The sequence below is a fragment of the Coenobita brevimanus genome, chromosome 28 (genome assembly GCF_032717465.1).
Source record: "Coenobita brevimanus isolate Jiangsu-jjx chromosome 28, ASM3271746v2, whole genome shotgun sequence".
Lineage (NCBI taxonomy): Eukaryota > Metazoa > Arthropoda > Malacostraca > Decapoda > Coenobitidae > Coenobita > Coenobita brevimanus.
In genome coordinates this window covers 15,223,197-15,248,323 of record NC_136981.1, presented here as the reverse complement: position 1 = coordinate 15,248,323, position 25,127 = coordinate 15,223,197, and the positions used below count along the sequence as shown (strand labels likewise).

Below are 25,127 nucleotides of genomic sequence, written 5' to 3'. Positions count from 1 at the left end.
TGTGCCTTGCGCATTACAGAGGTTACTCTCTCGGGCAAGAAAGCATACATTCCTTTCTCATATCCTTTCACTAATGCAAGAAAGCCTTAGTTTAATCATGCTTGTTCTAATAGTGTCTGCAACAAGGAGAGGGCCTATAAAAGGTACCGGAGCCAACCCACCCCTGAACCACATCTTTTATACGTTTCTGCCCGGAATCATGCTAAGTCTGTTCTTCGCTCTGCTAAAAGTAGTTTCATCCATACTAATTGCTCTCAACTCTCCAACTCGAATTCTTCCCGCTCCTTCTGGAACCTTGCCAAAAACCTTTCTAACAACTTTACCTCATCATCCTTCCCTCCTCTTTTCTACTCTGATGGCTCTGTAGCTATTTCTTCTACTGAAAAGCAGATATCTTCGCTCAGACTTTCTTCTCCAATTCCACCTTAGACGATTCCGGTGCTGTTCCTCCATCATTTCCCCCCTCTGACTTCCTCATGGCTGACATTAAAATGTCTTCAGCTGATATATTTTGTGCCATCACAGGCCTCAATACTAATAATGTATATGGGCCTGATGGAGTCCCTTCTGTTGTTCTCAAAAACTGCTTCTGTGCTTACACCCTGCCTAGGCAAACTCTTTCGCCTTTGTCTTTCAATTTGTACCTTTCCTTCTTGCTGGAAGTTTGCTCTCACTAAGCCAGTCCCAAAGAAGGGTGACCATTCCCAACCCTCTAACTATCGTTCAAATGCTTTAACATCCTGTATCTCAAAAGTTTTCAGGTCAATTCTTAATAGATAAATTTTAAAGCATCTTTCCTGTCATAACCTTCTTTCTGATCGTCAGTATGGGTTCCGTCAGGAACGCTCCACTGGCGATCTTCTCACCTACATTTCAGACTCCTGGTCATCCTCCTTTCGGGACTTTGGCAAAAGCTTTGCCATTGCACTTGACATCTCAAAGGCTTTCGATCGAGTCTGGCATAAATTTTTAATTTCCAAACTGCCCTCTTACAGTTTCTATCCTTCTATCTGTGCCTTCATCTCTAGCTTCCGTTCTGGGCATTCTATAGCCTCTGTTGTAGACGGCCATCGTTCTTCTCCTAGATCTACTAACAGTAGTGTTCCTCAGATCACTGACTCTCTTCCTTTTATTCATCAATGACTTTCTAAGCTGTACAACGAGCCCTATCCACTCATACATTCATGACTCCACCCTTCACCTTTCCATTCGGTTCCCACAACGTCCATTTCAGCAGTTACTTCGACAAACAAGGGATGAGGCTATGGCACACCTAATGTCTGACATGACTCATATCTCTGACTTGGGTAAAAATAATCTGGTTTTTAATGCATCAAAGACTCAGTTTTTACACCTATTAACCTGACAAAATCTTCCACAGGTATACCCAGTAATGTTTAATAATATTCAGCTTAATCCTGCATCATCCTTGAAAATGCTTGGGGTTTCATTTACACGGGACTTATCTTGGAAAGATCATATTACATCTCTTGTATAAACTGCTTCTAAGAGATTAGGTGTGCAAAGCCGACTCCATTCCTTCTTTACCGCTGCACAATTGATGACTCTATACAGGGGTTTTATCCGCCCCTGTGTGGAGTACAACTCTCATGTGTGGGGAGGCTCCCCACATACAGCTCTTCTCAATAGGGTGGAGTCAAAGGCTTTTCGTTTCTTTAACACTCCTCCTCTTACTGACTCCCTTCAACCTCTGTCTCTTTGCCCCACTCTTGCATCTTTATCTCTTTTCTATCGCTATTCAATGGTCACTGCTCCTCTGAACTGTGTGCATGCATTCCTCCACCTTTACGACGGGCGCATAGCACCCGTCTAGCAGCAAAATCTCATCCCTTTTCTGTCCAACTCTCTAATGCAAGAGTTAACCGTTACTCCCAGACTTTCATTTATGCAACAGGTCAACTCTGGAACTGTCTCCCTCTGTCTGTATTTCCTGCTTCCTATGATATCCAGTCTTTGAAACGCAGTGTGTCCAGGCATCTCGAAATGGTTGGATCTTGAATTTGTCTCTCTTGTATTTTGTTTTTCTCTTGGAAGGAACAATAATTGCAGGCTCCCTTTTACTCACTTAAAAAAAAAAATGAATCGTAGCACACTTGGTAACGACTTACTATATACTGAAAAGTAGTTGCACGAGACTTTTTGTTTGTTTATTTTTAAAATATTCCGACTCAGTGATGATGGAAGATTGCCTTGTTAGACATTCCTATTATAATGTGCTCCCATCCATTATGATAAGATTCTCTGGTGCATGTAATACGCCAGGAAAACCTCCTTGTCAGTCCCTAACTGCTAGTCTTCGGCAATTTTCTTTAGATTGGGAAAGAAGTTTCGTATTACAAGATGTTTAAGCTGAGCAGTAACAATGAAGAATTCTTATTAATGAACGAGGTAATAAAAATTTTTCTTTTAAAAGAAATGGTGGTGAGCCAGGAAAATATACTTTCAATGAAATTTTACCCACTTTAACTGCAACAATGAAAATGTAAACACCTATGTATATCCAATGTCAGGTGCCAGTTGGATTGACAGGGAGGTTTTCTCGGTGTATTACACGCACCAAAGTCAGCGAATCTCATCATGATGGATGGTAGCCCAATATATTAGAAAAGTCTAACAAGGCAACCTTCCCTCATCACTGAGTTGGAGTATCGAAAAACAAAAAATCGTGCAGTTATTTTTCGTTATATACTGTAGTAAATCGTTACCACATGCTACGTTCCGACTAGTAGATTAGAAGTTATGACCACCACGTATTGAATGACGATCAGAAGTGTCAGTGCTGCTGGTTTTTAATACAATAATAACTCTCCAGAGGACAGGTCATGGGCTCAATATGCAATGACCACCACATACTAAGACAGTTGTTGCCCTAACAGACATCCAGCATCATACTTTTGGCATAAACGTTCCATAAAATAACAGTGTCCCCTTAATCATGATTACTGATAAAACTTATCTGACTACCACCAGGCAATCCTATATAAGTTACGAATGACCTCAAGATGGCAGGAGTTTATTTAGTAGCATTATCGAACACCCCAATAATAAGACTACCAAGTAAAATTGTACTAATAACAAAATAATCAGACGTCATCGTACTTGAGAGTGTGAAGTCTTAATACATGTGCAAGGAACAAGTGGGTCCAACCTTTACCAACCAGAGGCTGGGATTTAAGATGCAAAAAGCAACGAAAACTGAGCAGCAATGAAGAGCATCATATTACTGCAGAGAAACATATGCGTGATTATTGTGTGTGTGTAGGTTGGTGGGAGGCCTATGTCTGGGTGTCTGAGGATGGGTGAGTGGATGTGGATGGAGGTTGGTCAGAGCTGGGTGCATCACTCTGGAAAACGGTGGCACGATTCTTTGGGAAGTTACGGGTGTGAACTCTTGATAACTCATTGTCAAATCCTCCACAACTTATCATCAAATCCCTCTTTTCATCGAAATGATTCCATGAAAGCATTCATATAAGATACTAAATACTTATATTTTGCTGTCAAGTTCATTCATTTGGGGGAGGCGGTGACTGAATCGGTAGAGAGGCGGCCTGCAGTCCTGATGGACCCAGGTTCGAATCCTGGCTGGGGCAATGAACAGTTTAAGGATTTGAATTTCATAAAAAGCAGACTTTCCTGATCTACCAGATGACCCGCCGACATGTCGTAAAAATACCCCCGCTAATACCAATACACCAGTCCTGTATGAGACAGCCCTAGCATGTATTCAATATGGACGGTGGGTGTTAGCGCCGAAGTGGTGACATGTGGAGGTGTAGGAGGACTACTGGGCCTTGGGATAGGCTACTGCCCCCGAGATATAGGCCCCGAAGTCTTTGCCAAGGGTCAGACACATTATATATATATATATATATATATATATATATATATATATATATATATATATATATATATATATATAAACTAGCAGGGGTACCCGCGTTGCCTGGCAAAAAAGGCGAACACTTTAATCTTATTTGTTCTAGTTCAATCTTTCTTTCTACCCCAGAAAGACCACCTCTTATGTTTGTGAAGAGGGATTATATGACGTCCAGGAACTTTCTATTTCAGCTTTCGCAGACTAATGCACAGTATTTGTGAGCACTTATTTACTAAAGCCGGTGATCTTAAGTGACCTCAGACCAGTGACCTCAAATGGCCTCGGAGGTCAACCTCACATAGCCTATGTCCGAACTGAAGGCCAAATGAGTTTCCATGCCAAAAAATGGGCTGCTGGGGTACCCGGCGTTGCCCGGGCCAAAAATACGAAAACACAACCGGTGACCTCATATGACCCAGATCTGAATTTTCACTCCTTAACGCCATCCTTGGATCACCCGATTCAAATAATATATGGGTCTGGGGGTCTCTGGCCCTTGGTTTGGTCGTATTTCAAGGACAAACAAAGAAACAAACTAAGGAACAACGCGGCTCATTTATATATATATATATATATATATATATATATATATATATATATATATATATATATATATATATATATATATATATATATATATATATATATATATATTCTCTGGTCTGCCGAAAATATGGGGTCATACGCCCCCCATGTCCCTCCCTACCCAGAATCTGTGCCTTTTCTGTGTGCACATGTGTGTGTGTGTGTGTGTGTGCACATGTGTGTGTGTGTGTGTGTGTGTGTGCATATATGAATGTATGTGTACACGTAAGTCCGCATGAGTGAATGCGTACGTGCGTGCGTGCGGGGCGCGAACCCTGGTTCTCCCATGTACGAAAACGCACATATTACCACTGTACGACAGAGTTTCCTTATATATATATATATATATATATATATATATATATATATATATATATATATATATATATATATATATATATATATATATATATATATACTGCAGAAAGTACTGGGAGCTTTGTGAGAAACTTCAAGATGTGATTCTCTGGTTTATTTTAAGTAAAGAAAAGGTTCATCACCACTGGTCAAGTCTTCGTCGTTTCGATGATACAGTTTTCGGTGATACTATGAGCGACTGATCTCCCTCATACTATTGTAACTGTATTTTCGTAATGGATGAGAATTATTTTTGTTGATATAGTTTTTTTTTCAGTCAAAATTAACCAGTGAACAATCTAAAGTTCCTCACATATCTTGTGCGACACCCTGCATAAACGGTCGGGAAGGACAAGAGGAAGTGAGCTTGTTTTCACTAGGGAGAAATGGCCACTTTCACAAATTCAAAGCTAAGTTGTTGCGGTTGTTTATCGTAGTCCGCCTGGTCAAGCAGATCCGTCGACCACAGGTAGGCAACTGCTTCTGTAGGGTTATCCTACAGGTACACTACAATTCATAGGCCACACTTTGTAAGGATCCGGTGCCCCTTTGTGGCAGACAGCGCCTCACCACGGTTGGACCAGTGTCCATCCCTTAACGAGTTCCAGGGAAATATGTGGATGTTTGATTCTCATGTGGACAGCCTAACTGCTCCACCCAGGGTACGCAGCACCACCACGTGTAGACTCGTCATGAGTGCCAAATACTATCTGTGATTATATGAAGTATTTGATGAGTCATATTCAAAGCGGCTTTGGGGATTTCATGAATTCTCTTCTTGAATAATCCTCTCGTAGCTGTGTTCCTGATGAAATATGTCAATATTAAAACGATGTAAGTGGCAGATTAACTGACTAAAGAAGAGGTGCTTTGGAACTTCCTTTACCATTTCTGAATCTGGTTCTTAGTTACGAGGTTGGGATTCATCACACAGGTTACTAATTAAATCCTCCTTCAGTCTGACTACAGTTGGTCATCAACTGAGCTTAAAGGGGATAAAAACCATTTTCAGCTTAAAACAAACGGGCTATAGTAGTATTAATGGTTATTCATATATTGTGCACCACTTGTCACTAACTGCAGGATGTTCATGCACTGCGGGGACTGATGATGATGATGATGATGGTGATGATGATTATGGTGATGGTGATATTGATGACAAAATGAACTTACCCTCCTAGTAACGAATCCTATATTGCCAGTCCAGGTACCGTTTGGAAGTCGACTGCCGAAGTGATTGGGGTTGTCCGGTGCTACAATCTGCAGACTGAACATTATTATTATTATTATTATTATTATTATTAAAACTGCTACTGCTACGACTACTACTCCTGTAGAGATTTTTGACAAAGGGGAAGGGTATGCTTTCTTCCATCTCCCACACTATTCAACATCATCATCATCATCATTGTCATTATCTTATTATTATTATTATTATTACTGTTATTGTTTTGTTGTTATTGATTTGTTGTTGTTGCTACTTCCAGTACTACTCTTACTTAGTTAAAAAAATTATTTCTTAATCTTAGGTTTATTTTTTATACAAGTGCAATATAATATACTACTATTGGCCAGTATCACTACATGCAGTAGCCTATAGTACCAACTGAACAAAGCGTTACTTCCAAGGTGGATGGAAATCAGGAGAGAGGGTGAGTTGGAGCTCCCATTTCATCAGCCATCGGGACTAGCATATGACAATCTCTCTTTGCTGAACTTTTTCAGTGTTTCAGTAACACAGAGAGTAGGCTAGCATACTCTCCCATACAATGCCCTTATTTGTTGACATCACACTACAAGCAAAATACATACCACACTTCCATTCCAAAATTAGCAAAAATAGCATCTCAGAGCCCAGCCTCGGAGTTCCCGAAGGAGGGGGAGACCATAAAAACCTTCACCATCCACCCCTTTCCTGGTGGCGCCCAAGAGAGATGCATGGAACCACTGTCGGACTCACTTCTTGTTCATATCTGTAATATTTGTGTCCTTTCCTCAAATTTCACTCTGTAGATCACCACCTTTCCTCCTCTAAACCTTACCTTCTCATCCTTACTGAAACTCAGCTGCCAGAGGCGACTCTGTATCCTCCCCTTCCCTGCACTCACTTCAGAGCCAAAGATGGCTGTTGTGTATACGGTACATAACAACATATCTTGTGCTTGTGTTCCTGACCTTCAATTTTTTGCATTCTCTACTCTCTGGCTTCGGCCTTCTTGTCATTCCCTGACTAATATATCTGTGCTGTATTTTTACCCCCTAATTGTAATGACTATGAAAAATTCTTCGACATTCTTACTTATAGGGTGGAAAACATCCTATCAATTTCTCCTTCCTCTGAAATCTCCATTCTAGGTGATTTCAATGATCACCACCACCTTTGGCACTTGTTTGTAACCTTTTTGTAGATATTATATAGTATGTAAATATAGTATGTAAGTATTTGTAAGTAGTTGTAAGTAGGATCCAAGTACGGCGTCAACGCCCGATCAGTGTTATGTCTACGAGCTATGATTCATGACTTCCGTAGTTGCACCGCCTCTCTCTCTCTCTAGCCAGTGGGAACTGGCGATCAGTAGCTGTCCAAACGGGTCTGGGGATGGACATGCAGTTGTCCGGTATCGCTGTATATTGATTCAAGACGGTGTTTGATATATTGTCAGAAAACTACTACAAGACTTTGCCTTTATCTGCAAGTGACGTAAAGGGGGCCATCGACAGCTTTAACATTTGGTGGAAAGCGAGTGGGATAAGAGTGAATTATGTCTTCTGTGGGCCGGTTTAGCTGTGTCTGTCTTCCCACGCTATTGTCTGCTGTTCTTCCCACGATGACACACAGCCTATCTCTGCCCTAGCCTCCAGCCCTGTTTGCAGTCTTGGTGTGGAATCGTTCTGGCAGTTTTGATGTAATTTTGGGAATTTCCTCCACATCAACGCCCCACCTATCACCACGCCACCATAACCAGTGAACCACGCAAGGCTCCTGCTCCTATCAACCTACAACCTGCCTTTGCCTGCCTGCCTGTGTTCCTGTCCAGGCTGCTGTAACGGTTAGTTTCAGCCCCCACAAACTCCACCCCAGACCCCACTCCAGGAAGCAGCCCCCAACCACCACCCGACTCCGTTACGTCATCATTTTCCCCACCCACCACACACACCGACGTCACCCAAGGAGCGTGGCCAGTCACACCGAGCTACATCACAGTCTCCTGCTCCTATCAGCTTCTCGTTCTGCCCAGTGGAGAGCTGCACCCAGTGATGTCACAAACACTTCCACCCAATCACGAGGAGACGAGAGCCTAGCTTTTCTTCTGCCGTGGGACAGACCGCATCTCACTACAAAGTATTTCCTACCTGCATTTTCATGCAATTCCTCATTCCATCACACTGATTAATCCCTTTCTGCAGAGAAGCCAAGCTGTCTCTATAGATTGTGATATTTTCACCATTTAACCTCATCCATTCATTGCATTTTTGTCCCTCATTTTTCATTCAGTCAGAATTTTTCGTTCACTCACTCCTACTTCATCCCATTTTCTCCCACTCATACTCAGCTGTAAATAACGCATTCATTTTCACTCATATTCATTGTATATAAATCATTTCTTCACAGATTACAATTATTTTTATTCATTATTCTCATTTATTCATCCATTTGTTCATTTAGTTTTATTTGCTTACTTCCTACTCTGTTAATGTCTTTTTTTAAAAGGGTAGATCTCTCACCTATTGAACCTGACAGTAACACAGATAACGCTGTATGTAGTGATAATGTAAATCTTCGCAGTGGCAGATCTTATACCAAACCAACCGTAAGTTCCCTACCTGTTTCTACTACACCAGTTACTCCTACCCTAAATCCATATATATTAACTCCAGATACTCTATCATCTTCTCCAACTGATTCTCCTGAAACCACTCAGTCTTCTCCACAGTCTTTATCCCTCCCTACTGCTACATATACACACACCACTACCGCCACGACGCTTCCTTCCCACACACCGTCTCAGTTCACTACCGTGCCTACTTCCTCACCTTCGCGGTCTCACCCTCTTCTTACGATGGCGACTCAGAACCCTCCACCTCCACAATCCATATATTTAGATGATGTGAATAGACCCAAATTTACAGGAGAGGATAGTACTGTTTCGATTTACGATTTCCTCAGAGAGGTCGAAAACGACCTTCATAATCGCCAGATTGTAAATGAACCCTTGAAAGCTTCATATCTTCTCACCCGACTCCATCATGTCAGATCATTAATGGGAGCCGCTATTCGTGCGGGGCACTTCGAAGATTGTCAAACGTTTGACACGTTTAGCCAACGGCTTATTCAATACTGTTGCCAACATTCCAATTCTGCATCCCTTATAGGATTAACTAATCTCCTCAAGAAAATGCAGGAAGACATGAAGGTACCTCCCCAACATGCAAAAGTAACTGAGGCAGCCGTTACTATGAGGGCGACGAGTTCAGAGTTGCGCCAATTATTCCGTGGTACTCAATGGATAACAGAACACAACGGGGAGATCATGATTACATTAACCCGCCCCGTCCTGACGACGTATGGGTACGTTGCAACGATTTGCATTTGCCAGTCCCGGCGACGTACCAGTACGTCGTGCAATTGCAATGTGCATAATTGCGACAATTTTCAAATTTCGCGCTTGATTTGCGGTACGTACCCTCGCCTGACCTTCCCCTACCTGCCACCAGGCGGAGACACTCGGCAACCCCGCGCGACCCGCGCTAGCCCGCCACTCGTCCACTCACCTGGTAGCCACGGTCCTGCTCAGACATGGCTAAAAGAGGTCTCTCAGAGAGCGAGATTCAAGTCGCCCTGGACACCTTTACCGGCGACAGTGATTCCCCACTGGATGACGAGGAGATGGACAAAGATTATGTGCAGCCAGAGGAGGAAGAAACCACCAGCAGTGACAAGGAAGTTCTGTCACCCAGGAAGCAGCAGTACGTGACTTACCGTGCTGCTAGAGAGGGGCAGGAGGCAAAGAAGGCACGTGGTATATCCTATCCCTATCCCCAGCGTGCTTTGGAAGGAGAATTTGAGGTCGAGGATGAGGACGAGGACGAGGACGGAGCCGAGGGACGTGCTGCCATGTGGTATGGATGGGAGGTCATAACACATCGTGGCCCAGAGCGCACACCACGTCGTATGAGCAGGTATGGGCCTAGCATTCTGGGGAGCTAGGAAGTCAAGTGGAGGGAGTGAGGAGTGAAATGGAAAGTCCTGGGATTAGGGAAAGTGAGAGTGATGTGAGTGAGTCATTGCTCTCCCTACGTAGTGTGAGGCAGCAGAGTGGATCACGTGGGCCAGTGCGGGTGCGTTCCTTATCATGTGGGGTTGTGAGGGAGGGGGAAGGTGGGGAGGAACCACTCCAAAGCATGTCTTATGCTCCCCAATATCCCCTAACACATGGTCGAGCTAGGTTGCGTGAGAGAGCACGTGGTGTGGTAATGGAGGGGGAAGGTGGGGAGGAACCACTCCCCAGCACGTCTTCTGCTCCCCAATATTCAACTATTTCATCCCCACAGCCCCCTAATGTTCCTCAAGGCCGTAAGGGTAAGGGAAAGGGAAAGGGTAAAGGCAGAGGGAAGAGGAGTGACAGTGGGGAAGCCCTCCGCACTCCTTCTCCCCCACCTCCCCAACCAGGATCTCCTCCCCACCCAGACGAAGGCGGTGATGGGGACGAGGGATTTGTGTCGTGGGATTGGGAGGATGGGAGTGATTTTTCTCCCCTCATTCACCCCTTCACTGAGCAAAGGCGATCTGGCTGCATTGCACCAGGTATTCACAGTAATTCCACCAGGTTGGATTTTTTCCACCTGTTTTTCAGTGAGGCACTCGTAGATCAGATCGTTTATCAAACAAACCTGTTTGCAAGCACCCAGCGCCTAGAAAGTGAAAGATTGGGAACAAGGAGTAGGCATTCTATGATCTATGATTACCCTGTCTCCCTTCCAGAAATGTTCTTATTTTTTGCCCTTGTATTTGGGTATTATAAGAAAGAATAGAATTCCTGCTTACTGGACTAGGGACCCTGTTATGTTTACCCCCATATTTGGTCAAGTGATGAGCCGTAATCGGTTTCAACAAATTCTAAGTCACCTCCATTTTTATAATGCTCATGACCCTGCAAATGCAAACAACACTGACAAAATGAGGCGAATTCGGTTGGTCTTTGATCACCTCAGGCAAACCTTTCGATCCTCATTCTATCCCTATAGAGATCTCGTCATAGACGAGAGTCTCGTGTTGTGGAGAGGCAATATTTCATTCAGACAGTATATACCCAGCAAAAGGCACCGTTTTGGGTTCAAGATCTTTGTTATGTGTGACTGTAGGACTGGATACGTGCAAGACATAGTCTTGTACACCGGTGCACAGACAGACATAATAGAAGATCGAAGTATAGGACTTTCGGGAGCAGTGGTAAAGACGATGATACAAGACTACCTTCATCGCGGTCACGTTCTCTACCTCGACAACTGGTACACTAGCCCTCTTCTCGCTCGTTATCTTCACACACATGAAACGGGAGTCTGTGGAACCGTGAAGGTGAACCGGCGTCACATGGTCAAGGTAGGGCGGAAACTTGCAAGGAGTGAGGTTGTCTTCTTCAAAGCCAACAACATCCTTGCAACAATGTGGAACCACAACAGAGAAGTAAGCCTCTTGTCCACGGTTCACCGCCCCTTGATGCACCGTACTGATTCTGTAGATTACCATAGCGAGAGCAGGCGTCGTGTTTGGAAACCTGAGTGTGTAATGGATTACAATATAAACATGCGCCTCGTGGACCAGTCTGACTCCATGATATCGACGGTAGAGTGTGCCAGGACAACGATGAAGTGGTATAAGAAACTGTTCTTTCACTTACTAGATATCACTGCTCTGAATTGCCACCACCTTCACGCCATGACCACAGGAGTTCAGGAAACATTTGAAGGGTTTGTGAGGGAGCTCACAAGAGAAATCTTTGCTAAGTATGCTGTTGAAAGGCCCCAACAGCGCCCCCGCACTGCCCCTATTACCCAGACTCCCCAGAGAATATCAGGCCGCCATTTCCCCACTCCTATCCCTCCCCAGCCCAACAGACCTAGGCCCCAGCGCAGGTGTCACGTGTGCAGTAATTCCCAGGTGAGACTCACGACACAGAGGAAGGACACCCGCTATGAGTGCGTGCAGTGTGACGTGGGTCTGTGTATTCACCCATGTTTTAGTGAATATCACACGTTGATGCAATTTTAGCATGGTGTGAATGCGAAAGGACGCTGAAATTATGAGGTAAATGCGACAGACAGACGCTCAGTGAAATTATCAGTCATGTGGATCTCCAAATATTAGTATAAAGTGCCTACGGGTAGAACATAAGTGAAAACATTGGGTGTAAGTATATAAATCTGCCCTAAGTTGAAACTTACATAGAGAGGGTTGTATGATGCGATATTCTGTCGCTCAGTGCAATAAATACGGCCCGTTATTATATAATTATTATTATGTGACATTCTTACGGGTATAATATAAGTTCAAATTATTGTATATGATGATGTATATTCTAAGTCAAATATTCATAGCGTGTGTATAAAGATGAGATTTCCTGACGCTCAATCGAATGAATAAGGCACGTATTAGTCAAAATAAAAGTCAGCAAGTGATAAAGTGAATAATTAGTATATATGTGTGTGAGTGAATTAGTATATAAGTGTGTGAGTGAATTAGTATATAAGTGTGTGAGTATTATGTATGACGAAACATTCCTTGCGAGGGTATTTTCAGGGGATATTCTCACGCTCACTTGAATAAATAATGGCAGTAAGTATGTACAGTGCATTCTAGGGGTGTAAACGTGTGTAATGTAAGTGGGAAAATATAATTGGAGTGAATAAATAAATTAGATGATGAAACACGAGTGTTTGAGATCGTGGTTGCTACGTGAATATGCGCTAGCATATCGCTAAATGCCCTCGTAATGAATGAAAATAATTGAAAACCTTTACAGTCTGGAGGAAAGGTTCTATGTAAAGGGGAAAATAATTGGAAAGTGATAAAACAATTTGGTATGTTGAAATACGAGTCATAGCGAGTGCGCTTACTAAGCTGATGTGCGCTAAACTTATGCTGCATGTCATCATAATGAATGAAAACATCTGAAAACACTTACAAACAGTTGTAATTGGTAAATTGTCATTGAAACAGAAGTATACAAGTAGAAAAAATGATAGGTTGACTCATACCAGAAACTTAGCATATAGCATGTTACGACTCGGACCAAACTCGCTATGCTCACGCGATGGTGCAATGCTTATTTTTCATATATATGTGTCTGAAATCCATTATATTGTTACTGTTATTGTTTATTAGTTCAAATTCAATAAATGTAGAGGCGTTGTGTGTTGTTTCTCCCATTATTCCTTACCATAGAAAACGTAAACGCATATCCAGCCCATTACAGAATACGATACCTGCGGGGGGAAACCGCACCTGTGCAGACCACTTATAGACCGCAGGGACCACTTTCTTTATGATTTTCCTTCGTTTCTCGACCTAAGCGGAAGTTTTAGCAGAAAAAAATTTTTTCCAAAAAGGCTCGGGACTGGGGGATGTTATAGGTGCGGAAAGCCTCGGGACATGACGGGTTAAATAATTTTGCAGACTTGTTCGGTTACTTTAGATTTCTCAATTGGCTTTCGGACTCCCAAAAACAAATAGCACTACAAGTTGGCTTTAAACCAGGAAACAAAATAATGGATGTAGGTAAAACAATCGTCGAAAGGTCAGGAACAGACTTCACTCGCCAGGTCGATTCTTACAGTTCACCCTCTCCCTCTGCAGGTGGTACTCCGAGAGTACTACACACTAGCATCACTTCATCTGATTCCTGTCGTTCACGGCCAACTACAAGAACCAAACCTAGTAATCAGTCTCACTCACAATATCGTTCACCTTCTAGCGGTCGTGACAATTCAACTCTGCGACGAAGCAAACAATTCTCAATTCCGTGCTGGCACTGCGGTAATGTAGGTCATAGAGAGTCTAGCTGTGCATACAAAGAAAGACGTTTTCGCTCACGGGAACGCCCTCGCGCACCTTCACGGTCCCAACGTCTAACTTGCAAGTACCATAAGAATAGCACAACTCACTCCGCGGACGAGTGCCATTACCTTAAGAGCCGTCAGTCGGGGGAAGACAAGTGCTTGGATCAGAGAAATATAACCTAACAGTAGAAGATCCGCCGGTGTCTGAAAATAAGGTAACAGAAAATCAACTCCCCATTCGTCAGGTAGGACCTATAACATCTTCAGGCTTAGTCATTCTAGGATGGAGTGAAGGGGTACAAAGCTCTTTCTTTATGGACAGCGGATCTATGGTAAATCTAATCTCAGATACCTCTTTAAACAACATTAGGAAAATAACTAAAAGAGTTGGGCTCCTCGAACCACCTGACATTCGCCTATGCGGTGTGGATGGCTCAGAATTTCAGGTCAAAAGAAAGATCACACTAGAAGTACAACTTGACAAAGCCTTAAGACCCTTTGACGTAGAGTTTCATGTCACTAATGATCTTAGGTATCCAGCGGACACTCTCATTGGCTTTTCGACAATGGCCCAAGAAGCCATTGCTCTCCTCCCTGCTTCTCGTTGTGTACATGTCAATGGTTTCCCAATATCTAGTATGGAATATCCACGTCTGGTACTTTCCCAAAACGACTCAGTTATTAAGTCTCACATGATTCCAAAAGTAGTCAAGAGTAACCAAATACACACGCCGTTACCTGAACAGCCAGGTGCACTACCATCTAGTACTACATCCTCTGAGTATTCAATTATAGATCGTATCAACCCCTCTGACAGTGGCACACTCGCCGACTCGGACACGTCTCATTTAACTACCTCAGATAGTATGATTGATGTTTTACAACATGCAGAGATAAGATGTGCAGTAACAAATCAGTGCACAATTTTGTTACCGCACAAGTTTACCAAAGTCTCTGTTCGTGTTGTGGGTGCGAAAGCAGGAGTGGATGCACTAACCTTACCTGAGACGTGTTGTATGAATGGCTTAGCTTATGAGTCGGCGTTGTGTACGGTGCTGGAGGATGGTTTATGCTACTTGTATACTGCAAACACAACAAACGCCGCTTACACCTTACGAACGGGAACTCAGATTGGCGATTTCTTGGTATACCCAGCGGCTGTACGTGTGTGCCAGGATTTCCCATACCCTGTTGCTGATGTGTGCTCAGTTGCTCAGTCCACCAGTATTCCATCTAATCTTGAATCTCATGTGAAACAAAGTGATTTCCTGGAACACCGACATCAATTAATTAATCTCTTGCAAGACTATCGCGAAGTAGTAGCCCTACCCGGTGAGAATATGGGCAAGACAAATTTGGTAAAGTATAATATTACATTACAGCCAGGTGCTCAGCCAGTATATATACCTGCCTACTGTTTACCACATAGCCAACGTCAACAAGCCGATCATCTTATTCAGGACATGTTGGATAATGAGGTCATTGAACACTCTGATAGCCCGTGGAACAGCCCACTATTTCTGGTTCCAAAAAAAGGTGGTGAGTTACGACCAGTCATAGATTACAGACGCGTGAATGCACTGACTGTCCTGGACAGATTTCCAATTCCTGTACTCACTAATTTGCTGGAATCCTTAGGCGAAAACAAATGTGTTTTTTCCTCCTTCGATCTTTTAAGTGATTACTGGCAAGTCGAGATGGAAGAATCATCTCATCCTATCACTGCCTTCAGTACTCCATCCGGTCATTACCAATTCCATAGACTTCCATTCGGTTTGAGAAATGCACCTTCAGCGTTCATGCGACTAATTCATACAGTTTCGCTGGCATGATAGGTCACTCAGTGTTTGCTTATCTAGATGATGTCATAATCGCTAGTCACTCGTGGAGGAACACTTAGAAAAGTTAGCCGAAGTATTCACTAGACTCAAACAAGCTGGACTTAAGGTCAAACTATCAAAGTGTGACTTTTTATGTAAGAAACTCCAATTCCTAGGACATGTTGTTGACGCTCACGGAATTCACACATCAGATGACAAGGTTAGAGCCGTGACGAATTTCCCAACTCCAACTAACACCAATGCTGTACGCAGTTTCCTCGGTCTCAGTGGGTATTATATAAGGTTCATAAGAGGGTACACCCAGATAGCCGCGCCATTAACAAAATTGCTAAAGAAGGATGCGCCTTTTGTGTGAGCTGATGAACAGGCAACCGCATTCACAACACTGAAAACTGCTCTAGCACAATCACCAGTTCTGGCATTCCCTGATTATTCTAAACCATTTCTTCTCTGTACTGATGCTTCTGGAGTAGGCCTAGGTACCGTTCTCATGCAATATGACTCCGAAGGAAAGAAACGTGTCATTGCCTATGCTAGCCGTGTGCTAAACTCAGCGGAAAAGAATTACAGTGTAACTCACTGGGAAGCCCTTGCCGTGGTCTGGTCCCTAAAACATTTCCACGACATCATCTACGGATATCCTGTTCACATCCAAATCGACCATCTTCCCTTATGTGACTTGTTTCGGGGACGTAACCTTACCGGTCAACTTGCACGTTGGGCAGTCACTGTGGCTGACTATAATCCGACATTTGAATACGTTCCTGGAAAATCCAATGTCGTAGCCGATGCCCTCTCGCGGCATGTTGCCACAGTCTCAACTGGTTGCGACGTAAACTTAGCGTTCAATTATGACACACTACATAGGTTCCAGCGTGAGGACCCCGTATGGTCACAGGTCATATATTTCCTAGAAGTTAAACAACTAGTCATTCCAACAGACTTAATTCCTGCTGCCCTTCATTTAATCCACGACGCCCCTCATGCATCACGCCCTGGCAAAGACAGAAGCTTACGGCAAACACGTCTGTCATATTATTGGCCCACTATGCGAAAGGATATAGAAGCGCACTGCGATGCATGTTTATCATGTGCCCGTCACAAGGGGACAACCAGTCAACCTGCTCCTAAATTGCAGTACCCAGTATCATCTAAACCTTGGCAAACTATCTCTCTCGATCTTCTGAAGCTGCCTCGTACAGAATCTGGCTTCGTTTATCTGTTAGTGACAGTCGATCATTTCTCTAGATTTGTTATCTTGGTTCCATTGCGTGAAAAGTCTGCTAACGCAGTAGCACATGCCTTTATTAATTCAGTTATTTGCCCTTTCACAACACCAGAAGTAATTTTAACTGATAACGGGTCAGAGTTCAATAATTCAGTTCTGGAAGAAGTTTGTCTTCGATACGGAATTAAGAAATGCAATATAGTGGCCCATCATCCAGCCTCGAATGGCCTAGTAGAGCGCCAGAATAGAAAGATATTGGAGAGTCTGCATCACAAAGTGGGAGATCAGACTTCCACCTGGGATGAATGGATTCCACAGGTAGCTGCTTCAATTAATTCATCCATCTATAAGTCAATTGGAGAAACACCATTCATCATATATGGCTTTGACAAAAGACTACCTTATTCACTGTCGCAATCGAAACCTGATCCAATCTACGACTACGATAACTATGTGCGAGTAAACCTATCCAACTTCCAGAAAATTCATAAATATGTTAAGGATAATCTGGCCCTTACAAATGAAGAGATGGTACGTAACCAACATACCGCTGCCACAGATGTTGCCATCCAAGTAGGTGACTTAGTTTTTGCCCTAGATCATGACAGAGAATCAAAACTAAACAGTAAATTCTTGGGTCCCTTCCGTGTCATATCTCGTAAAGGTAATAAATTCGAATTAAGAGATCGCACGAGGCAGAGACAACATGGGTGCATGTAGATCATCTCAAACGTGCATCAAAACGCATAGTCTTGGAGGAACCACTAAGAGAGACCACATCCCCACAACAAACTCCCACTCAGCCTTCTTCCTCTTCTCTAAACCTTCCTTCTGACATTACTATTCAGCTTTCCCCTACTGTTAATGCCTATCGTGCCAAATTGCGTTCTGCCACTAAGTGTCTTGAATAACGTTATCATCTCATACTGTCGTTAACATCTGTATCAACATCACCTCTAAGATCACCTCATTTTATAGGAAAGATGCTGTGGGTCTACGTGCTGACAGTGCTGACTCTGGTTGGGTCTGGATCAGGTGAGGACGATTGTGCCGTATGGCCCGGGGCCTTGGTTGGCGCAGGAGGCGAGGTAATGATCGTCAGAGACATAGTCTATTTGCGATATGACCTAGAGCCACTGGCCGCCGTGGCCATCGCCCTGCCTGACTTTGCACGTCAGCTAGACGACCTGCAGGGACTCTTGTCAGAAATTAGAAATCGACATCCCAGTGACACATTTTTGTACCCACTCTGCCTACCCATCTGCTGGAAATTAGATTATATTCGTTATCAGTTCAACCATCTTCAAGATTCCTTCCCTCACCAAACGCCTGTGGGTCGCTCACGAGTGAAACGCGGACTTTTTGACCTTGGAGGAGAAATCCTCAGTGGATTATTTGGTGTTGCGACTAACCGTGAACTTTCTGGTTATCCAACGATCTCGAGTCCCAAAACAAAGTGTTACGTATTGAACATTTTGTGATGCAACAGATGAGTCACCATCTACATGATGTTACTAATACTTTAAATAATTTTACGATTGTTCTTAAGCGTGAAATATCACAGACTAATATTATTCCAGAGTTGATGTATGTTAAATTACGTGTTGATAATTTGCAGGTTTCTCTGGACTCTCTTGTCTCCCAAGTTACAAGCGTAATTCGTATTTTAGTCAATGCTGTTGATAGTCGTGTGACTCTAGATTTAGTATCTCTCTCTGACCTTCGTTCTACTTTGGAATGGGCTCACTCAACATTCGGCTTGTCTCCTATGATTCCATTTTCCTCTTTAGAACACTACTACCCAATACTAGAAGCCACATTCCTTACTAAAGATATAATTGTTCATATTCCTCTTCGTTCCTCCATCATACTCGATCTCTTTCACATCATTCCTTTTCCCTTCTGGTACAATAACTCCCTAGTACAAGCCTCTGTCTCTTCAGAGTACTTTCTTCTCTCCCATGATCATTTCTATATTGCCTTCTTCTCCTCAAGTGACCTCGGTAGATGTGCCTTCTCACACCCAACTCTCGTGTTTGTGCTGCGTACCTCCTAACAATTTTTCCTGGCAGCGTTGCTCCTTGCGAATCTGCCTTAGTCCGTAACTTCTCAGTACAACCTGTCTGTACCTTTGTTCCGGCTCCCAAAAGCCAGGTACACCATGTTTGTCTAAATCGCATTCGCTACTTCTTCTTTAGTGTCTCAACTCCAGTCAGTCTTATTTGTCCAGGGACCCCTGTCCGTTCACTATCAGCGATTGGTTTATATAAGGCCCCTGATTACTGTACAGTAAAGTCTGAGTCTATAATAGCCCATGCCACACATTATCACTTCGCACTCCGCTCCCACAAGCATGACATCTTCAAACCTATTAATACTACCTTTCATCTACCAACAGACAATCTTTCTATCACATCAGAGAACCTACGTATGTTGAACTATCTAAACAATTCTAATTTCATTATGAACCAGTTCTCTTCAGCTTTTAACCGCTCCTGGTCACATCCAGTCTTTGTATTTCCTCCGGTTGTCTTATGTTTTCTAAGTTTTATTGCAGTTGTTTGTATCCTGTATTGTTGTGTCAAGCGAATGAACAACAGGTTGCATGAGATCCGTGGAGCAACAAGGTTAGTGCGACAACCAAAAGACCTGGAAAATGGTAGTTCTGAGTAAAACTCATTTTGTGATTTTATATATATATTTGTAAATTGACCAAACCTATATGTTTATGCTATTTTTTCAACATGGCCATGTACTGTAAATATATTAATCCTTTCTTACATCCAGCTTTGTGAATTATGTAGCAATATCTCATTTATTATTGCACTCCCATGTAGTCCCGGTTCACTCTATATTCAGACCACTTGTATTCTTGCCATATTATGACTTGATGCCCCACCACTGTGTCAGGAGACACACTTTTTGATGAGGGGGAAAATTGTTTGTAACCTTTTTGTAGATATTATATTGTATGTAAATATAGTATGTAAGTAGTTGTAAGTAGGATCCAAGTAGGGCGTCAACGCCCGCTCAGTGTTAAGTCTACGAGCTATGAGTCACGACTTCCGTAGTCGCACCGCCTCTCTCTCTCTCTAGCCGGTGGGAACCGGCGATCAGTAGCTGTCCAAACGGGTCTGGGGATGGACATGCAGTTGTTCGGTATCGCTGTATATTGATTCAAGACGGTGTTTAATATATTGTCAGAAAACTACTACAAGACTTTGCCTTTACCTGCAAGTGACGTAAAAGGGGCCATCGACAGCTTGAACACTCTCCTTTCCTTTCACTGATCTGCCTTGTGAACAAGTCCACATCTATTCTGTCCTTGATGACCTGGAGCAGCTTGTACAGTAGCCTACCCATATCACTGACTCCCTTGAAGAAAATTCCAACATACTTGACCTTTTCCTTACGACGGATCCTTTTGCTTATGCTGTTAATCTTTTCCCTCCACTGGGCTCCCCCATTTATAACTTTACCACCTTAACTTGCCCCCATCGCTCCAGGAAAGCCTATGGACCCTACTAAGAAGCGGTGACTGTGGCACTTTAGAACTACTGATTGGGAAGCCCTCTGGCAGTACTTCTTTGATTTTCCGTGGAATGATTGTTGCTTCCATGACTGAGAACCATCTGAGTGTGCCTTGTGCGTTATGGAGGTTATTCTTTCGAGCATGGAAGCATACATTCCTTTGTCTTTTCCTGTGACTAATACAAGAAAAACATGGTTTGATTATGCTTTGTCTAATACTGCCCACAAGAAGGAGAAGGCTTACAAAAGGAACCAAAACCATCAAACCTCTGAATCTCATCCCTTTTATGTCTCTGCCCGGAACTGTGCTAAGTCTGTCCTTAACTTTGCTAAAAATTATTTCATTCATACTAAATGCTCTAAACTCTCTGACTCAAACTCTTCCCGCTCCTTCTGGCACCTTGCCAGAAACCGATCTAACAACTTTATTTCATCATCCATCCCTCCTCTGTTTCGTACAGATGGTTCTGTAACTGTTTATTCTACCGATAAAGCAGAATTATTCGCTCAGACTTTCTCCACCAATTCCACCTTAGTCGGTTACAATACTGTTCCCCCATCCTTTCCCCAACCTCGGACTTCCTCATGGCTAACATTAAAATTCTTTCAATTGATGTGTTTTCTGCCATCACTCGCCTCAGTACTAACAACGCATATGGGTCTGTTGGCGTCCCTCCTGTTGTCCTCAGGAACTGTACTTCTGTATTTACACCCAAGTGTGGGTAACCTCTTTAGTCTTTGTCTGTCAACTTGTGCTTCTCCTTCTTGCTGGAAGTTTGCTCTCGTTCAGCCTGTCCCAAAGAAGGGTGACCATGCCCAGTGGTATAACTTTCTCCCAGTGGCTTTACCATCCTGTATCTTTAAAGTTTTTGAATCAATGTACTCATAAAAAAAAAAAAAAAAAAAGTTTAAGCACATTTCCTATCGTAGCCAACTTTCCGATCGTCAGCATAGGTTCCACTAGGGAGGCACCACTGGCGATCTTCACACCTACCTTTCAGACTCCTGGCCATCTTCCTTTTGGGTCTTTGGCGAAAGCTTTGCCATTGCACTTGACATCTCAAAGGCTTTTGATCTAGTCTGACATAAATCTCTAATTTCCAAGCTGCCCTCTTACGGTTTCTATCCTTACATCAGTGCCTTCATCACTACCTTCGTTTCTGGTCATTCTATACCTGCTGTTGTTAAGGGCCACTGTTCTTCTCCTAGAGCTATCAGTAATGGTGTTCCTCAGGGTTCTGTCCAATCACTAACTCGCTTCCTTCTATTCATCAACGACCTTCTAAGCTGTATAAGTACATCTAACTCTGTCCATTCATACACTGATGACTCCAATCTTCATCATTCCATCTGCTTCTTGCAGCGTCCATCTTAGCAGTTACTTCAACAAACAAGGGATGAGGCTACGGTACACCTAATGTCTACCAGGGATGAGGCTATGGCAAACCTAATGTCTGACTTGGCTGTTTATCTCTGATTGGCATAAAAGTAATCTTGTTTTTAATACATCAAAAACGCACTTCTTACATCTTTCGACCTGTACAAATCTGCCACAGGAATATCCTCAAATTCTCAGCAATATCCAACTCAATCCTGCATCATCTCTGAACATACCTCGGGTTTCATTCTTTTGGTATTTGTCTTGGAAAGCTCATGACCTCTCTTGCAAAATCTGCTTCCACGAGATTACGAGTGCTAAGTCGACTCCGTGCCTTCTCTACACTGCATAGTTGTTGTTGACTTTATACAGTGGTTTTATTTGCCCCTGTGTTGAGTACAACTCTCAAGTGTGGGAAGGCTCCCCGCATATAGGTCTACTCAGCAAGGTGGAAGCAAAGGCTTTTCGTCTCATTAACTTTCCTTCTCTTACCGGCTTCCTTGAAGCTCTGTCTTTCTGCTTCACTGTTGCAACTTTATTTCATTTCTGTTGATACTTCTGTGGTCACTGCTCCTCTGAACTCTCTGCTTGGTATCAGCAAACTATTATCCCTTTTTTGTCGAACTCTCCAATGCAAGAGAACCGCTACTCCTAATCCTTCACGTATCCAACATACAACATGTCAAATCAGGAACTGTCTCCCTATGTAGTTCCTACCGCCTATGACCTCCAGACTTTTAAACAGATTGGGCCCAGGTAGGCTATCTGGAGAAGAATGGATCTTAGGTTTGTCTTTCTATTATTTTGTGTTTTCTTGGAAAGAACAACCTTGCCGGATCTTGCCTTGAGTTCCCTTCTCCTTGCTTTAAAATGATATAATGAAGAAATTAATAAAATAAAAGATAGTAACTGACTTATGAACTGAATACCAATTTCAGTACTATTACAATTGCTTTGTGTGTGTATGTGTATGTGTGTGTGTGTGTGTGTGTGTGTGTGTGTGTGTGTATACAGTACCAGCTCCCCAGCTGAGCAATAATGATGGCTATAAGGTCGGCGACTGGTCCGTGGACTGTAAGACCTTCGCCACTACGTCGGACATGAAGCATTCCCGGCCACTGAAATGATCACACAAAGAAAATGATATTTAAATAAACAGGTAAACGACTGAAAAGATAAGAAAAATGATTAGTGGTTACTTTATTGATAAACATATTATTCGAATAGAAACAAAGGTAAATAAATGTTTGATAATGAGAAGGAAGAGGACAACGAGCATAAACGTGAACAGCATCTTTATTTCAAACGTTTCGACATTAAATTGCCATCATCAGTGACCTAAAAGAAAAAATATTCAAGTGAAAACACTAAAATAGATCACAATATTATGTAAGTGAACACACACACACACACACACACACACAGTCTAAGGCTCTAAAAACAAGTGAGGGGGAAGGGTAAGAGTACTTATTATTATTTTTTTAATGGCATTATGGCCATCACCCACTGTGATGGACATTAGGCCAAATAATCATATAGGAGCAAAATCAGGGTAAAAAACCTTGTGCATTGCACAACACGGCCAGTCTAGGGGGCTAAGCGTGAAGGCAGCATGATACAGAAAGCTCGAAAATCAGCTAGATGCACCTCCTCCTCCCTGACAGACAAGGTGGAATCCCCTCACCCAGGTCGGCCTTCCGGAGAAGATCGTACGAGGTGGAGTAGGTCGAAACTCCTAGTGGGTACAACTGGGTATGGGCAGCAAGTGTAGGTGGTGGTAGGAGAACACGTCTAACTGATTTCTGAGGTCCATGATAGGAGGCTGAGATGGACTGCCCTCCTCTGCCTGAGGAGGGGAGGACTTATCGACCTCCTCCAATGCCGAGGAGCTCGTCGATGCATCCTCGGCCATGGAGACAGAGTCAGAAGAGTCCCACCCTTCCTCGGTCACTGACGGCAATTGGTGCACTTCAGCAGCAGTCTGTATCTTGGCCAGGTCCATAACAGGGTCGGTGATTGATGTGACGGTCCTCCGGTTGAGGGAAGCCTCCAGCCTGTTCTTCTTCCATGGCATTGTGTGGGGGGCAGCAGGACGTGGCTGCCGGGCCCAACGCTCCTGGAGGTGAGGGACAGAATGTACAGTGGAGGCAAAGCACTCCGGGATGACAAGGGGAGGCAGCCTGTTCTCCTAAAAAATTTGGGAGAGGAGAATATCCAAAGCCTCCTTATCACCCCCACATAAAGCCCTCACCGTCACAATGCACATTTCCACGATGGTGTTTATCTCCCAAGGACTCCCAGGACCCCTGGCCTGGCATCCCCAGGCTGCGAGGCATCGCCGTGCATGGGCAGAACACTGCACGGCCATGCCCCCTGGCCCAGTGACATCCTGACCCTCAGGACCCTTAGGAGTCCCAAAGAGACTAAACTCTACTGTCTCGCCTTCCTTAAGGGTGCATTGGAGGTGCCTTGGGTTTGGTTTAACAACAGCCTGGCTGTGCACGAAAACATCAACGCCAGTATCCTGGCACTTAAAGAAGCTGTACCCTGACCTGACGTTAAACCAACCACGGTCCCCCTGATCTTCGTCTGGGTTGCCGGAGACTGTGGTTGGCTGTTTGCCCCCCCTCAACGGGTTGCAGGCAGTAGCAGGAGATGTTGCGTCCATCATTGCTGGTCGTCCTCCCTCTGCTAGTCTCTCTCCTGGTAAGAGTACTTTTTTTTTTTTTTTTTTTTTTGCCTATCGACCACTGAGGCCGGAGCCCCTGGTCATTAACGCAAAAATATATATATGAATATACATTGACACATATATACATATATATACGAACATATATATATACATACATACATACATACACACATCCATGCATATCTACGTACACACTTTCATGCACACGTACATATATATATAATAATTTTTATTTTATTATTTTTTTGTATTTTTATTTTCATCATTTTTTATTTTTTTTTTTTATAATTTTAACCTTATATTACTTATAATAAAAAATATCTAATCTAAATACCCTAAAACTAATCACCTAACAGACAAATCGCTAACCTATACTAAATCCTAAAAGACAAATAACTAGACCTACACTACACTAATGGTAAAAAAGCCTCGACCAAGAGAACACCATCGACTGCAGATATGTAATGCCTTTCTACATTACATACCTACACTCATCACCTGGTGACTGTCAGTCGAGGCACAACCTAATTATATGGGACATCAATATATGAAAGGGA

The 25,127-nt window shown here is 43.2% G+C and overlaps 1 protein-coding gene across 1 annotated transcript in view; it reads right to left on the bottom strand.

Moving 5' to 3' along the window:
* LOC145394745 (glutamate receptor 1-like) overlaps positions 1 to 25,127 on the bottom strand; it is a 206,702-nt gene that overhangs the window by 111,216 nt on the left and 70,359 nt on the right. Inside the window, exons 2-3 of the mRNA XM_080268524.1 lie at positions 22,896 to 22,996; positions 6,017 to 6,110 (exon numbers count right to left, since the gene is read on the bottom strand). Of these exons, the coding sequence (XP_080124650.1) occupies positions 6,017 to 6,110; positions 22,896 to 22,996 (195 nt within the window). The remainder of the gene's footprint in view (positions 1 to 6,016; positions 6,111 to 22,895; positions 22,997 to 25,127) is intronic.